Below are 16,271 nucleotides of genomic sequence, written 5' to 3'. Positions count from 1 at the left end.
TTGACGTATCAACGTCGTAGCGCTGCAGGAAATCCGCTGGACAGGACAGAAAGTGTGGAAAAGCGGGCATCAAGCAGCTACCTTCTACCATAGCTGTGGCACCACCAACGAGCTGGGAACCGGCTTCAGAGTGCTGGGAAAGATGCGCCAACGCGTGATTGGGTGGCAGCCAATCAACGCAAGGATGTGCAAGCTGAGGATTAAAGGCCGTTTCTTCAACTATAGCATCATCAACAAGCACAGCCCACACGAAGGGAGACCCGACGACGAGAAAGAAGCGTTCTATGCACAGCTGGAGCAGACATACGATGGATCGATGAAAAATCGTCATCGGTGACATCGCTCAGGTAGCAAGGGAGGAAATGTATAGACCAGTCATCGAACCGGATAGTCTGCATACCGTATCGAACGACAACGGCCAACGATGCATAAACTTTACAGCCTCCCACGGAATGGTAGTCCGAAGCACTTTCTTCCCCCGCAAGAATATCCACAAAGCCACATGGAAATCACCTAATCAAGTAACGGAAAACCAAATTGACAACGTTCTAATCGACGGCAAATTCTTCTCCGACATCACGAACGTACGCACTTACCGCAGTGCGAATATTGAATCCGACCACTATCTCGTTGCAGTATGTCTGCGCTCAAAACTCTCCACGGTGTACAACACGCGTCGGAGTCGTCCATCTAGGCATGGTGGCTCCGGATCAGAGAAACGACTGGTATGACGGCGAATGTGAGTAGTTAGTTGAGGAGAAGAATGTAGCATGGGCGAGATTGCTGCAACACCGCTCGAGGGTGAACTAGGCACGATACAAACGGTAGCGAAACAGACAAAACTCGATTTTTTGGAGGAAACAGCGCCAACAGGAAGATCGATACCGTGTAAAGACGGAGAAACTGTACCGCGCTAATAACACACGAAAGTTCTATAAGAAGTTGAACCGTTTACGTAAGGGCCACATGCCACAGCCCGATATGTGCAAAGACATAAACGGGAACCTTCTTACAAACGAGCGTGAGTTGACCAACTACCAGGAGAGCTGTTTTAACACGGTGGTGAGGCACTGGCTAGAGCGCTACTGGGTAAATGCCAAGGTTTGGGAGGATGAGATTCTGCCGCAGGAGTGGATGGAAGGTGTCGTGTGTCCCATCTACAAAAAGGGCGATAAGCTGGGTTGTAGCAACTACCGCGCAATCACATTGCTGAACGCTCCCTACAAGGTACTCTCCCATATTTTATGCCGCCGACCAACACCAATTGCAAGAGAGTTCGTGGGGCAGTACCAGGCGGGATTTGTGGGTGAACGCTCTTCCACATACTAGGTGTTCGCCGTACGTCAGGTATTGCAGAAATGCCGTAAATACAACGTGCCCACACATCATCTATTCATCGACTTCAAAGCCTCATATGGTACAATCGATCGGGACCAGCTAGGGCAGCTAATGCACGAACACGGATTTCCGGATAAACTGATACGGTTGATCAAGGCGACGATGGATCGGATGATGTGTGTAGTTCGAATTTCAGGGGCATTCTCGAGTCCCTTTGAAACGCGCAGAGGGTTACGACAAGGTGATGGTCTTTTGTGTCTGCTATTAAACATCGCTTTGGAGGGAGTAATTCGAAGGGCAGGCATTGACACGAGTGATACGATTTTCACGAAGTCCGTCCAATTATTTGGTTTCGCCGACGACATTGATATCATGGCACGTAGCTTTGAGAGGATGGAGGAAACCTACATCAGACTGAGCGAAGCTAAACGGATTGGACTAGTCAGCAACACGTCGAAGACGAAGTAGATGATAGGAAGAGGCTCAAGAGAGGTCAATGTAGATAGTAGATGATAGGAAGAGGCTCAAGAGAGGTCAATGTAAGCCATCCACCACGAGTTTCTATCGGTGGTGACGAAATCGAGGTGGTTGAAGAATTCATATACTTGGGCTCACTGGTGATAGCAGCAGAGAAATTCGGAGACGCATCATGGCAGGAAATTGTACGTACTTTGGACTCCGCAAAACGCTCCGATCGAATAGCCGCCGTAATAAACTGACTATCTACAAAACACTTATTAGACCGTTAGTTCTCTACGGACACGAGACCTGGACGATGCTCGTGGAGGACCAACGCGCACTGGGAGTTTTCGAAAGGAAAGTGCTGCGTACCATCCATGGTGGGGTGCAGATGGCGGACGGTACGCGGAGGAGGCGAATGAACCACGAGTTGTATCAGATGTTGGGAGAACCATCCATCGTTCACACCGCGAAAATCGGAATACTGCAATGGGACGGGCACGTAGCCAGAATGTCGAGGTAATCCGGTGGAAATGGTTCTCGATAACCATCCGACGGGAACAAGAAGGCGAGGTGCACAGCGGGCAAGGTGGATCGATCAGGTGGAGGACGATTTGCGGACCATCCGCAGACTGCGTGGTTGGCGAAGTGCAGCCATGAACCGAGCTGAATGGAGAAGACTTTTATGTATTGCACAGGCCACTTCGGCCTTAGTCTGGTAATAAAGAAAAAAAAACTGAAATACGAAATATAAAAAGTAAACATATTAACAAGCAAACTTATAAGAATATAAAACATGAAAGCATGAGATAGGGGCAGCAGGGACTATGTCCAAGGGCTTGACGACCCCTCCCCATAGCCAGGCTTGGCATTTGCTCGCACAATGAGCTCAATGAGCAAAAAAAAGTTCATCAAAAGTGAGCAACAACATATCACGGATATGATCAAAACATACAAAAAAGATGCTCTTCGTTGTGAGAAAAATGAGGAGCGGCTCTCTTTGAGAGAAACCGTTTGTCTCAATGAGCCTCTTTGAGGAGCATCATTTTTGTTGTTCTTTCCAACTGAACGTACAGATAAATGAAAGCACACTTCTGTCATACCATCGCTACCCGCACAACAGTCTTACACATTCGTACTTTTATGCGACCAGCATGAGAATAGGGACCGTGTATAGCATCCATGAACGGGTAGAAATGAACACCATTCTATCTTTACATTAATTATTTACTGCTTCTAAGCAACAGGCAACTTGATGTAGGCAATTTTACATTTATCTGGTTAGCAATTACAATTTGAACTGCAAAGAGATCATTGACGAAATTATCTTATACTAGACGAACTGTCCGGTCTCTCTCGGGTTATACTTTTGATCTGTCAATCATTTAGTTGATTGAGGCGTCGCATTCTAGATCGATTTCAGTTCGGGTTTGATGGCTTTCTTCAGAACTCATAAATCCGTTGCATTTAGACAACTTCCCAACTTTCCCCAGCAGATTGATCAACTATTAGTATGTACAAATACAGTTGATCCCAAGACGAATCGATTACTGAGAGAATCTTGTAAATTGCTCCACTCGTTCGTGAGTTATATTGCCTCGAAGGAAATGCAAACTCATTTTTATATATAGAGACTAGTTGAACGTACCCGAGCTTGCTCGGGGTTGTATTATTTTGCATTCCTGTCAATTGTTGTGTTCATTGCAGCGCCGCACTCTAGATCATTTTATGTGCGATCGCATTGGGTTTTCTCCCAACTGGCCCTAATATTGTATTTAGACAGTTTTCCAGCTTCCCCCACCAGATTTGCAAACTTTTTGAATACACAGCGGAGCCCAAGCCGAATCGATTGGTGAGGAAATCTTGCAAATCGGTCTCATTAAACCGCATGACCCCAGTGTATACCGTTTTGACCGATAAATACAAGATTTGTTCGACTGCTTCAATTTTGATTAAAATATACTAAGCTCTTTTAAGAGAATGTCTTCAACGTGTAAAAATAAAGTGAAGCAGTCCTTAACCCACAGTGATTGAATTGTTTTCTAAACAAACACGATAAATACAATAACCTTCTGGCTACCCTTTAGATTAGCCAACTAATTATCATAAATTTATTCGCCACCACCAATTCCGTCTTTCGAGAAAAGAGGCTCAAAGATACTCAATGAGCAACTTTTTCCTCACCTCATTGAGTCAAACCATTTAGTTATCATTGAGAAATGAATATATTTCGGAGCTACCCGAAAAAGAGAGAAATGCAAAAGTACAAAAGAGAAGAGCAAAGATTCGTGTGTCGAGAGCAGTGAGCATTTTTTTTCTTCTCCTGATTCGCTCTGAGGAGCATTCCATCCCTGCATAGCCACTGCGAGTTAGGGGGCCTGCATAGGATGTGGTGGGGTTTGACAGTGGGCTCTGTTAAACCTCTACAAAAAACTGCATGTTTCTAAAAGCAGGCCCTAACAAACCCAGTCCACACATGAACGTATATGGTGAAGGATGCTGAAGTGGAGGCGATTGAGGTACTCCTCCATACAACATGTATATCGTCTCCAATTTAGCATCTTGTATTGCATCATGTACACGATTTTATGTTGACTGGAAAGCGACCGTGTGCCGCTCAAAGCGCACAAGCCCAACACGAGTGCCAGCCGGCACATCAGGACTAATACCAGTGAGATCCTGATTACGGTATAATGGTCACGGCCAGCGACACAAACACGCACGCGAAAGTAATGCAAAATCAACGACATGTAATTTCACCTCACCGTGTATTTCACCTCAGATAGAGATAAAATAAGTGTTGCTGAATGACATTGGCTTTCCGATTACTATCAATGTGGTTGAACAGCCGTGAATATTACTATATTTTTAATTTTAATCCCGTTTTTTTTACTTTCCTTACGTTAAAGAAATGATGACGCGAGCTCCTAATTCGGAATTCCGATGAACAATCGCTCACTTTGAGCGATTGATTGTTTATTCTCGCGAAAAATGAATGATTGAACAAATTTTGGAAATGCTTAGACTGTTGTGTAGAAGTTGCAAAGATCACATCACTTTCCATGGTGAATCCCGATCTATGTTACTAATAACCCAACCCAACTAACACTAATTCCTTCCCGTGGTAATTGTGGAGATGCAGAGGTATTCTCGGTCTCTAGTAGCAACAATAACCACACACTAATATTCCCTCCCTTTCCCAACTGACTGTAAGGACTTGGTTGGCGCCGTTATTGATCAACATTTGCGAGCTGCTGAAACGTGCACTTCGAGAATAGATGGTAAATCCCAACCACTGTTCACTTGGATCGTAGTGCAATTTGCACCAGTTCTGATCAATCACGGAGTAGCAACCATTGATATGTACAGTCAGTCTAAGCTAAGCTAAGCTAAGTTATAAAACATGGAATCAACATGAATAAGAAAGTATATAATACGAAAATTACTTTCACACTTTCACACTATTATATTTGCATGCCTATAAAAATAAAATTTGAAAATACGAAAGTATGAAAATATAAAAATACAAATGCATATGAAAAAAAAAATATATGAAAATATAAATATAGAGCAATTCTCTGTGAAATCGAAGGTCGATTTATATTTGTATTTTTTGATTTCCCTGAAATTTTGAATATACATCCTTTATGGCCAAAAAACATTATCTGCATCATTGGTTTGCCATTTTAACTCTGGTGTAACTTTTGACAAGGGCCTAAGCAAAAACACCTTGAACACTTTCAAAAAAATATAACTTGAAAACGGCTTGTCCGATCATTCTGGTGTCTTTGGCAAAGTTTTAGGTAATCAATGGGGCTATGTGAAAAAATATACACTGTGAAAAAAAATTCAAACATTGAAAATAAAACTTAAAAATCGATTTTCTCATAAAACTTAAAAATCTATTTTCTCTCTATCTCTCTATATATATATATATATATATATATATATATATGAAAATATGAACGCACGAAGAAACAAAAATATGAAAACAAGATAAAATGAAAATATAAAAATTTGAATATAGGAAAATATGGAATAGAGATACATGATAAAATGAGAACGAACCAATGATTTTATTTAAAATCAAGTTATTCGGTCCGAGTAATGAAATTTCCGGACGGGAATAGGGGGAATGACGGCTTTGGCAGGTTTTGTTCTATTATTGTCAGGGGGTTTTTGTTGACCAGATTTCATGAAATTTGGCAGTATTATTCTTTGATATGCAAAGAATGTTTAGGCCAAATTTGATCATAATTAGTTATAGAAAACCCCCCTGATAATAATAGAACAAAACCTGCCAAAGCCGTTATTTATCCTATATCTGCAAATAAAGAATATATATGAGCAAATAAAGAATAGTAAAAGTTGACCAAATGTTGATTACTTTCCACATATACTCATCATCGTCAATAAGTCCTTCGTAGGAAAAAAGAGGGATAAACATTAACCTTCAGCAAATCAAGAGAACAGGCCATAAATTGGGCATTTAAAAGTAAACAAATCGAGTAGTATTAACAATGCGATAAACGGTACACAGAACTGCTTTCGTTACCATTGCTAGAGAAGGAAATGGTTAGGGTATCAGCACCAACTTTTATCTCAAGTAGCGATGTACATACCCCCAAAAAAGCGCAACAGAGGATGACGCATAGTATTCTAAGGTATGTCTCAACTCCCGAAATAAATATAGTGACAATTCAGAATTCACATAGTCAAACTTATGAGATGAAGCCATACGTTCTTTTGTGGAAATTAGCACTGATTGCCGTATCTACCCTGTACCAAATGTGCGGGATCAGTTCTTCCGTCATTCGCGGTTCCCTCAATGGGTGCTGCGTCATAAAACTTTGCGCATATTTACTACCGACTTTCATTGAGAACTTTTCCAAACCGCATGCGCTTGCGTCTTCGGGGCCTAATTTTCGTAACGGGAGAATGTATTATCCACACCGACGCATCTATCCATTCCCCCCTCTCACAAATCCGCGGATCTACTGTTGTTGACATGTTTGTCCCACGTTACTAAAAGCGAACATACATAATTAAATCAACATGGGAAACAACATGTGAGCATTGGTAATTCTATGAATTGTTTAAGTTACTTCCATTTATTTATTTTGATTTTGGCAATCTAATAACTTGGTTTACAATAAGTTCCTAGTTTCCGATATTTCTGAATAAAAAAATGTATAAATTATGTCTACTTCTACAAATTAAGAAGAATAGTGCGTATACCTGATATTATATTTGATTGTATTTTGTCAGATACGTAAATATCAACCATAAGGTCGCACTTGATGTATATAAATGCATTTTTTGAAAGTCTATCAAGTTTTCATTTATGAGAGATAGTCGCATAGGACACCTGTGCGCAAAACCACCACCGCTAATAACAGGAGTAAGCAAAGAAAGAGGATGAGGTTTTTCGCGGTTGTATTCTGTTGTCCGTCACCAACGTCCGTCGTCGGCGTCGTTAACCGGACTCTGATTTATTTTCAACGAAAAACTTGCTGTGTTTAATATATGCATCCCATAATAATATATAAAATATAATATAGGTTTAATAGACCATGAAAAGACAACGAGAACATCTATAAATGAGTAACTCATTTCTATATCCATATTTCCGAAATAAATATAATTCGAAGTTGTAGAAGCTTCTGTTCACTGATTCAAAGCAGTTTTGCATACTGTGTATAATATGGGTGGAAGAGGTTTGAAATTATTTTAAAAAAAAATTGTAGAGATTTCAACTTTTCGTCATATTATTGCTCAATTCATTTGCATTCCTCAAAATAATTAACAACATAGTGCTGTGCCTGATATTGGGTTGAGAAGCACTTTTAACAACAATCTGGAAATAATTAAGTCTAATAATCGTATATGTTGAACTACTGAATCTCACATAATTCTTCCGAAAATATCTTTTTCTTTACCTACTATTTCGCACGCCTGCATGGTGAACTTCCATAGGCCTAATGTGCGACTAGCAAGAAAGAATATGATGAAAATGAATGAGTCTGATTCGCGGTCTGATCTAGGAAATCTTTGGGTTGGAGGATTTTTCCCTTTTTGAAGGGGCCTTTCGATAGCTGCCACGGAAAATATCTTTCCCTTCCAACTCGGAGGGAAAATGCGCGCGCGAGTTGAACTTGAATTGCTTTCGAAAAACGCGAGGCGAAACATTAAAACCGCGGACGGATAGTGTCACTGTACGTGCCGAGAACAGCAGACCCTCTGAAAATTCAGTAAAACGAAGGCAAATCCCACAAAAGTTAGTTCATATTTTTTCTCACAAACACACAACCACGTTTCACCGTGCATCACTAAGAAGTTCAAGTTCAATTCTAGGTGTGTCGTCCGTTGTATATCGTGATCCGTCGTACTACCTGTTGAACTACTGAGGTGATCTCGTCATCGATTGCAAGTGCTTTCATCACCAGCGACTATGGAATACGAACAGAAATACTTCGAGCGACCGGCCTTCTGGAGAGTCCCAAGGGCCAAGACCTTCGATCTTCCATACAGGAAAAAACGTGTCTCGTTCAGCGAGGAGGTGAGTCAAAGGAATTGCATAAATAGAATAAAAAAATTGGGCGGTGTCGGAGGAAAGTGAAAATTAGGTGACAGTCGTTTGGAAGTGATTTAAGCCAAACAGGTGGCTTTTTGGTAACAGAAGTCTGTTCGATGAACAGACAGCCAAGCTTGACATACACCGCTAGTTTTATGAATGATATGTGCTCATATTTCGTTCAACACTGTCAATTCACACTGAGTGATCCAAACTTTGATGTTGTAATATGTGATGTGTGTCAAACAATTGATATGGCTTGTTTATCTTAAAAATCAAGAAAAAATGTTTAAAGTGCGTCGATGCGCCAGTACATGGCTTTTTCGACGGGACTTACGTCAGACTACAAACAAATCACTCATGTACGTAACGCATCCATAATTGTGACGGGATAACCATTGTCAGACAAATTTCCCACAAAATATTTCCCTTGCGCCGCAACAGATGATCGATGGAAAGTTTATTTATAAAAATACACCAACTCAAGCATTTGAAAAAGGCATAAACTGTATGTACCACGTGATGTGTGGCAGCTATGTGAAGGGGAGATGAATTTTGCGATCAACTACACTTGAAGCCGGGAAGTATAATCCTATCGATAAATATTTAAAATAAATAGTGCCAAAATGGTGAATTGGAGAAATTGATGGGAAATTGGTTGGAAAAGTTCCAAAGGAAAACGAGACGATTATCATTAAATTGATTTGGCTTTGGATCTATTAGAAGGAATTTGTAACATGTGTTTTAGGAATAAGAATAATTAGATACAGCTAGGTTTGTTGAACCGATTTGTTTGGAACCATACTAAGCCTTATCTCAAACAACAAACACCTACTTAGTTATTGTGCTTCTGGTAGATATCTTGATCCTAACTCAAGATCGTTTTGGAGGACCTTGAATATCTTATGTTCATGGAAATGAGGATCATATGCCTTTTGAACTGGATTGGGTACATACAGACAAAGAGGACATTGCAAAAACATGATTTATCTGGTAGAGCTGATTTCGAGAATGTTTTAGAGAACCTTGAACATCTCGTATTTAAGAAAATTGGGTATGCATTATTCTTATTGAACCAGGTTGGGTACATAGCGATGTTGAGGACATTGCAAAATGCTTTGGTTGATACGATAACGGGTGGCCACTAAATAGCGAGAATGGAAAGAATGGCTCGGGAAGAAAACTACAAAGGAGTACAGTTCAATCTGATATACGTTATATAAAGAGTTGACCTTAGTTTTTAAACTTAGATTAATGAATAATAGCATTTGGTCCATCATTCGCCGAGTTTATTATTGCTGGTATTACAGGACCGCTGGACGACTGCCTTTTCCGGATGATGCTCCTGATCCTATTGATGAGTTGTTTCGTGTCTTTAGCCTTCCAATCACCTTTGTATACAATGCAGCTCAGTAGACCAAAAATCCTTTTAACAGTTTTTAAAACATTTTCACGTTTAAAATTGTCCACCGTGTACTTTTCCCACGAACTTCGTTCACTTGAAAGAATTGTACAGTGCACGCCACAATACTTCCTGTTTTTACGGCTTGTTTTAAACAACTGGACATGTTGGAGTAGGCGTAGGTTGTAGGTGGTGGTTGACATTTTTTTTTATATATATTCTGATTGGGTATATGCCGACGATGAGAACATTGCAAACGCCTTGGTTGATCTGGTAGATCTGGATCTGGTCTGGTAAGGAGAGGGGGTATAGAAATCCAAAAAAGTAGTGGACGTCATTTTTGAATCACCCCTGATCCTCATTCAACAGCGATGTTTGTACCTGTCAAAAGATTTCCAAACTCTCAGCTACATTAAGTTTCCGCGGGAAGAGATATTCCTTAAGATTATAATATTCGAAGCCGTAATTGGATAATTTTTTCTTATAGGGGAAATGTGGCACTGTCACCCCCAGACTTTAACATGATTTATGTTATTGATTTAATTACCTTTATGGCCACATGTCAAGTTTGTTTTTATTAGTTTTGCTATTCTGAAACACATGAAACCTACAGTGAACTGCCAAATGTCAAAAAATGTAAAAAAAAGCGCACATACCGCCGACGCTTTACCGCGTATATTCTTTCATTGGTAAATTGTAAAAACTACTTTGGAAATATCGGTTTATTGGTATTCATATTCTTTTAAACACTCTTCGTTGCCATCGAGGTGCAATGAAAGGTTCATTTGATCATACATTTATTTCTCATGGTGCTTTTGGTCATAAATAAGGCTTGGGGGTAAGCCCGTCACTTATATAGTGCGGTAATCCATGCACCCGTTTTGCATAACTAGAACCTGGAAACCCCCTCCACTGAAAAATAATCTACAAAATTAAGTGAATGGTGTATGTATAGTTCATAGTTCTATAAAAGTATGATAATTCCACCTAGGTAATATTGCTTCTCTCGGTGAAGGTAAAAAAAACATATAATGAATTAGTCCAATGTTTCACATTTGTGTAGGTAGGGGAAATTGGAAACACATGATCCCCATTTTTTGTTTCGGATATTTCTTGATGTAACCTGCATCAATTTATACGATTTTAGATGGACTTGACAAACAATTTAAATAGTTGCTCAAAAACATCATTGGAAGCAACAATTTGTTCATGAAAGTTATCAAAATATCGATTTTGCACAACATAGAAAACTAGGCATTTTCAAAATTTGCGGTGGACGTAGTCCCCATATATGGTGAGAATTGATCCTTTTATGAGTTGCAAATATAAAAAAAAAAGACAGGAACACCGTCTTCGACAAAAGGTCGTACAGACTGAACACTTAACTCCTAGCATGAGACAACGGACAGGACACATAACAACCAGTGGACCTGTGGAGATTTTTTCGATCACGAAAAGCTTCCCCTCCTTAACGGGCGGGAATCGAACCCACACTCTATAGCCCATGCGTTTAGACGATTGACGTCGCTAACCGCACGGCCACGAAGCCCACAATATTTAGGTTCTTTCAAGTCAAATGAAAGGCCAAATTAATTTATTTTCAAATACTGACAATTCTTTATATTTTACAATGTTCTGAAAACTCAGATGTGAATAGTATGTACATTATGTGGAAGATTATGATTTAAAAAATGTATTGGTGGTAAACACTTTCCCTTCAATGGGACTCAGAACGTCAGACTGGTGCTTTAACCAACTAAGCTACGGAGGACCTCCGTCAGCCTTCGCCACTTATTTATTTATTTATTATCAGACTAAGGCCGGAGTGGCCTGTGCTGCACATAAAAGACTTCTCCATTCAGCTCGGTCCATGGCTGCACTTCGCCAACCACGCAGACTGCGGAGGGTCCGCCAATCGTCCTCCACCTGATCGATCCACCTTGCCCGCTGTGCACCTCGCCTTCTTGTTCCCGTCGGATCGTTGTCGAGAATCATTTTCACCGGATTACTGTCCGACATTCTGGCTACGTGCCCGACCCAGCGCAGTCTTCCGATTTTCGCGGTGTGAACGATGGATGGTTCTCCCAACAGCTGATGCAACTCGTGGTTCACTTGGCTCCTCACGTACCGTCCGCCATCTGCACCCCACAATAGATGGTACGCAGCACGTGTCCGTAGAGAACTACCGGTCTAATAAGCGTTTTGTAGATAGTCAGTTTAGTACGGCGGCGAACTCTGTTCGATCGGAGTGTTTTGCGGAGTCCAAAGTACGTACGATATCCTGCCATGATGCGTCTCCGAATTTCTCTGCTGGTATCGTTGTCGGAGGTCACCAGTGAGCCCAAGTACACGAATTCTTCAACCACCTCGATCTCGTAACCACCAATACAAATTCTTGGTGGGTGGCTTACGTTGTCCTCACTTGAGCCTCTTCCTATCGTGTACTTCGTCTACGACGTGTTGATGACTAGTCCTACGGACGTTTCGATACTTCCGATATATCGGAATATCGATATTTTTGTTTCGACATCCGATATTTTTATATCGATATTTTGCTTTCAATATATCGGCCATATCTATATGTTTGCTTTCGATATCGATATATTGAATCAGAACAAAGTAACACAAAAATAACAATTGCATTGTACTTTGTGAAGGAAAATACTTAAAAATGGATCTGAAATTCCGTATTTTTAATGGTTAAGATGATTTTAACGCGAATGGTGTGAGGTGTGCGCTGCCATCACAAATAGTTTTAACAACTAGAGAATTTGCATTGACGCGCCGTTGTGCAACATGCCGCTGGTCCTTGAATCCTTACGCAAATTCAATTATATATTTGACGTGTTCCTATGATAAATAAGATAAATTAATTTTAGAAATTAGGAAGAGATTTGTGAAAATGAAAATTTAGAAGAAATTCCGAAATTCGAAAGAATACCCCTTTGGAATTAAAATATTACTACGGGTTTTCCGATGAAAATTTTGAATTTTATTCTGATTGAAATTTTAGCGTTAATTTTGAAGAATGCCCGTGAAAATCGAAGAGAATTTCCTGTCGAAATTCCAGGCAATTTCATGTGAAACAAAAAGATAATTTCTCGTGAAAGTTTAATAGAATTTCCTTCGTTAGTTAAGAATATTTAATCAAAAAAACCCGAGGAAAAAAACAGAAAAATTGTCAGTGGAATATCAGCAAATTTATCGAAACTGCAGTAGATTTTTTTGATCGAAACGAGAAAATGGTGAGGTCATGCCAAAAACGTCACCGCTACCGGTTAAAACTAGCACACTGTAGAAGCGCATTGGATTATGTAATAGAAAAAAAAACATTTTCAATCATTATTATAAAGAGGTAATACGGTAATACGATAGTAATTGAATAACTACAACGAATAGTCTAAATATTCTCAAATATCATATGATTTTCCGATATATCGATATTTTCATTCCAATATATCGGTGATATCGATACTTTGATTCGATTATCGTATTTGAAGTATCGAAACGTCCCTAATTAGTCCAATCCGTTTAGCTTCGCTTTTCAGTCTGATGTAGGCTTCTTACATCCTCTTAAAGTTACGTGCCATAATATCAATGTCGTCGGCGAAACCAACTAACTGGACGGACTTCGTGAAAATCGTACCACTCGTGTCAATCCCTGCCCTTCGTATTACTCCCTCCAAAGCGATGTTGAATAGCAGACATGAAGGACCCTTACCTTGCCGTAACCCTCTGCGCGTTTCGAATGGACTCGAGATGCCCTTGAAACTCGAACTACGCACATCACCCGATCCATCGTCGCCTTGATCAACCGTATCAGTTTATCCGGAAATCCGTTTTCGTGCATTAGCTGCCATAGCTGGTCCCGATCGGCTTTGAAGTCGATAAATAAATGATGTGTGGGCACGTTGTATTCGCGACATTTCTGCAATACCTGACGTACGGCGAACACCTGGTCTCTGGTAGAGCGTTCACCCATAAATCCCGCCTGATACTGCCATACGAACTCTCTTGCAATTGGTGTTGGTCGGCAGCATAAAATTTGGGAGAGTGCCTTGTATGCGGCCTTCAGAAATGTGATTGCGCGGTAGTTGCTACAATCCAGCTTATCGCCCTTTTTGTAGATGGGACACACGACACCTTCCATCCACTCCTGCGGCAGAACCTCATCCTCCCAAACCTTGGTAATCACCCAAAGCAGCGCTCTAGCCAGTGCCTCACCACCGTGTTTAAACAGCTCTCCTGGTAGTTGGTCAAATCCAGGGGGTTTGTTGTTTTTCAGCCGGCCGATCTCCTTCTGGATTTCCTGAAGATTCGGAGCCGGAGTTCGTATGCGCGCGTGCTCCCAGGTTCATTACCATACTGTCACATCGCCATTCATGTGCTCTTCGTAGTGCTGCCGTCACCTTTGTATAACCTCACGCTCGTTTGTAAGAAGGTTCCCGTTTATGTCCTTACACATATCGGGCTGTGGCACGTGACCCTAACGTGAACGGTTTAATCTTCTATATAATAAAAATGAATTGAGTTCTCCTTCCTGACGATTTAACTCGCGAACGGGTTGACCGATTTACAAGATTTTTTCCCTAATCGATTCGTTTTGGGATCCGCAAGGTTTGTATATACAAAAAGTTGGTGAATTTAACGAGGAAATGTAAAAAATCATTAGAATACAATTTTGGGTCAGCTGTTGAGGAAAACAAAACAAACGCACGGACATTGATCTAGAGTGCGGTGCTGCAAATAAGTTCATTGTGACATTTGCAACACCCGGGCAAAGCTGGGTTTCTTTCGCTAGTTTCTCATAAAAATTTCGTGCGTTATTAACGCTGTACAGTTGCTCCGTCTCTTCACGGTTTCGATCTTAATGCTGGCGCTTTTTCTTCCGAAAAATTGAGTTTTGTCTGTTCCGCGCCCGTTTGTATCGTGCCTCGTTCGCCCTCGAGCGGTATTGCAGCAACTTTGCTGCATTCTTCTACTCCTTCTCCTAACAGCTCAAGTTCGCCGTCATACCAGTCGTTTCTCTGATCCGGGAGCATCGTGCCTAGTGCAGCGGTTGCGGTGCTTCCAACGGCGGATCGAATATCTCTCCAGCCATCTTCAAGAGACACTGCGCCTAGCTCCTCTTCCGTTGGAAGTGCCACTTCCAGCTGCTGCGCGTAGTCTTGGGCTAGTCTACCGTATTGTAGCCGCAAAATATTTAGCCGCGGCAGACGACTCCGACGCGTGTTGTACACCGTCGAGAGTTTTAAGTGCAGACATACTGCAACGAGGTAGTAGTCGGATTCAATATTCGCACTGCGGTAAGTGCGTACGTTCGTGATGTCGGAGAAGAATTTACCGTCGATTAGAACGGTGTAGATTTGGCTTTCCATTTCTTGATTAGGTGATCTCCATGTGGCCTTGTGGATAATCTTGCGGGGGAAAAAAGTACTACCATTCCGCGGGGGGCTGCAAAGTGTATGCATCGTTAGCCGTTGTCGTTCGATACGGTATGCAGACTATCCGATCCGATGGCCGGTCTATATATTTCCTCCCTTCCTACCTGAGCGTTCATGTAGCCGATGAAGATTTTGACGTCCCGCAGTGGGCATCCATCGTATGTTTGCTCTAGCCGTGTATAGAACGCTTCTTTCGTGTGGCAGTGCACGTTAATGATGCTATAGTTGAAGAAACGGCCTTTTATCCTCAGCTTGCACATTCTTGCGTTTATTGGCTACCACCCAATCACGCGTTGCGGCATCTTGCCCAAAACTATGAAGCCGGCTCCCAGCTCGTTGGTGGTGCCACAGCTTTGGAAGAAGGTTCGATGCCCACTCGATGCCCGCTTTTCCGCACTTTCTGTCCTGTCCAGCAGATTTCCTGCAGCGCTACTACTACAAAGTTACGGGGATGCAATTCATCGTAGATAATCCTGCCGCAACCTGCGAAGCCTAGCAACTTGCAGGTTCATGTTTTAAGCTTCCGATCGTGATCCTTGATCGCCTAGGTCGTTGCCGAATGTATCGAGTCGTATTATTTTCTATGTCGTTTGCAATGCTTGTTTTTAAAGGCGGCTTATTGGGCCTGCGCAAACCTGGGCTTTTGCGATTTGAGCGGCAAACGGTCGCTTTGTCCGAACCCATGTTCGGATACATGCATCTTTTTATAGAAGTTTAACAGAGCCCACTGTCAAACTCCACCACATCCTTGGCCAGCACCACAACTCGCAGATGGCCTGGGGAGGGATCGTCAAGCCCTTTGACAGGACATAGTCCCTGCTGCCTCCCCCCATACCTTGATATATATGTATTTATTTACAAAAGCCTTGGTTGATCCGGTGGATACTTCGAGTTGAACTAGAGAATGTTTTAGAGTACCTGGAACATCTCGTAACAAGATAATTGGGTTTGCATGATTGAACCAGGTTGGGTACTTGAAGATCTCGTATTCAAGAAAAATTGGTTTAAATAATGCACATATCCATATGCCTATCGGACTGTTAACCGTTAACCG

General features: G+C 41.5%; 2 protein-coding genes across 6 annotated transcripts in view; one reads left to right on the top strand and one right to left on the bottom strand.

The window, feature by feature from the left end:
• Nucleotides 1-16,271, bottom strand: part of LOC134211421 (peroxisomal targeting signal 2 receptor) — a 358,938-nt gene that overhangs the window by 184,397 nt on the left and 158,270 nt on the right. The window lies entirely within an intron of this gene.
• The window catches only part of LOC134211418 (PDZ and LIM domain protein 3), a 122,346-nt gene continuing 114,001 nt past the window's right edge, over nt 7,927-16,271 (top strand). Inside the window, exons 1-2 of one of the 2 annotated variants that reach the window (XM_062688246.1) lie at nt 7,927-8,074; nt 8,152-8,356. In XM_062688246.1, coding sequence (XP_062544230.1) covers nt 8,249-8,356 — 108 coding nt within the window. In that variant the 5' untranslated portion in view covers nt 7,927-8,074; nt 8,152-8,248. Of the gene's footprint in view, nt 8,075-8,140; nt 8,357-16,271 lie in introns of both variants that reach the window. The other variant, XM_062688247.1, reaches the window with a different exon arrangement.

Source organism: Armigeres subalbatus, chromosome 2 (assembly GCF_024139115.2).
Source record: "Armigeres subalbatus isolate Guangzhou_Male chromosome 2, GZ_Asu_2, whole genome shotgun sequence".
In the NCBI taxonomy this organism is placed as follows: Eukaryota; Metazoa; Arthropoda; class Insecta; order Diptera; family Culicidae; genus Armigeres; species Armigeres subalbatus.
The sequence above is the reverse complement of the archived record's forward strand: the minus strand, read 5'-3'. Positions and strand labels throughout refer to the sequence as shown.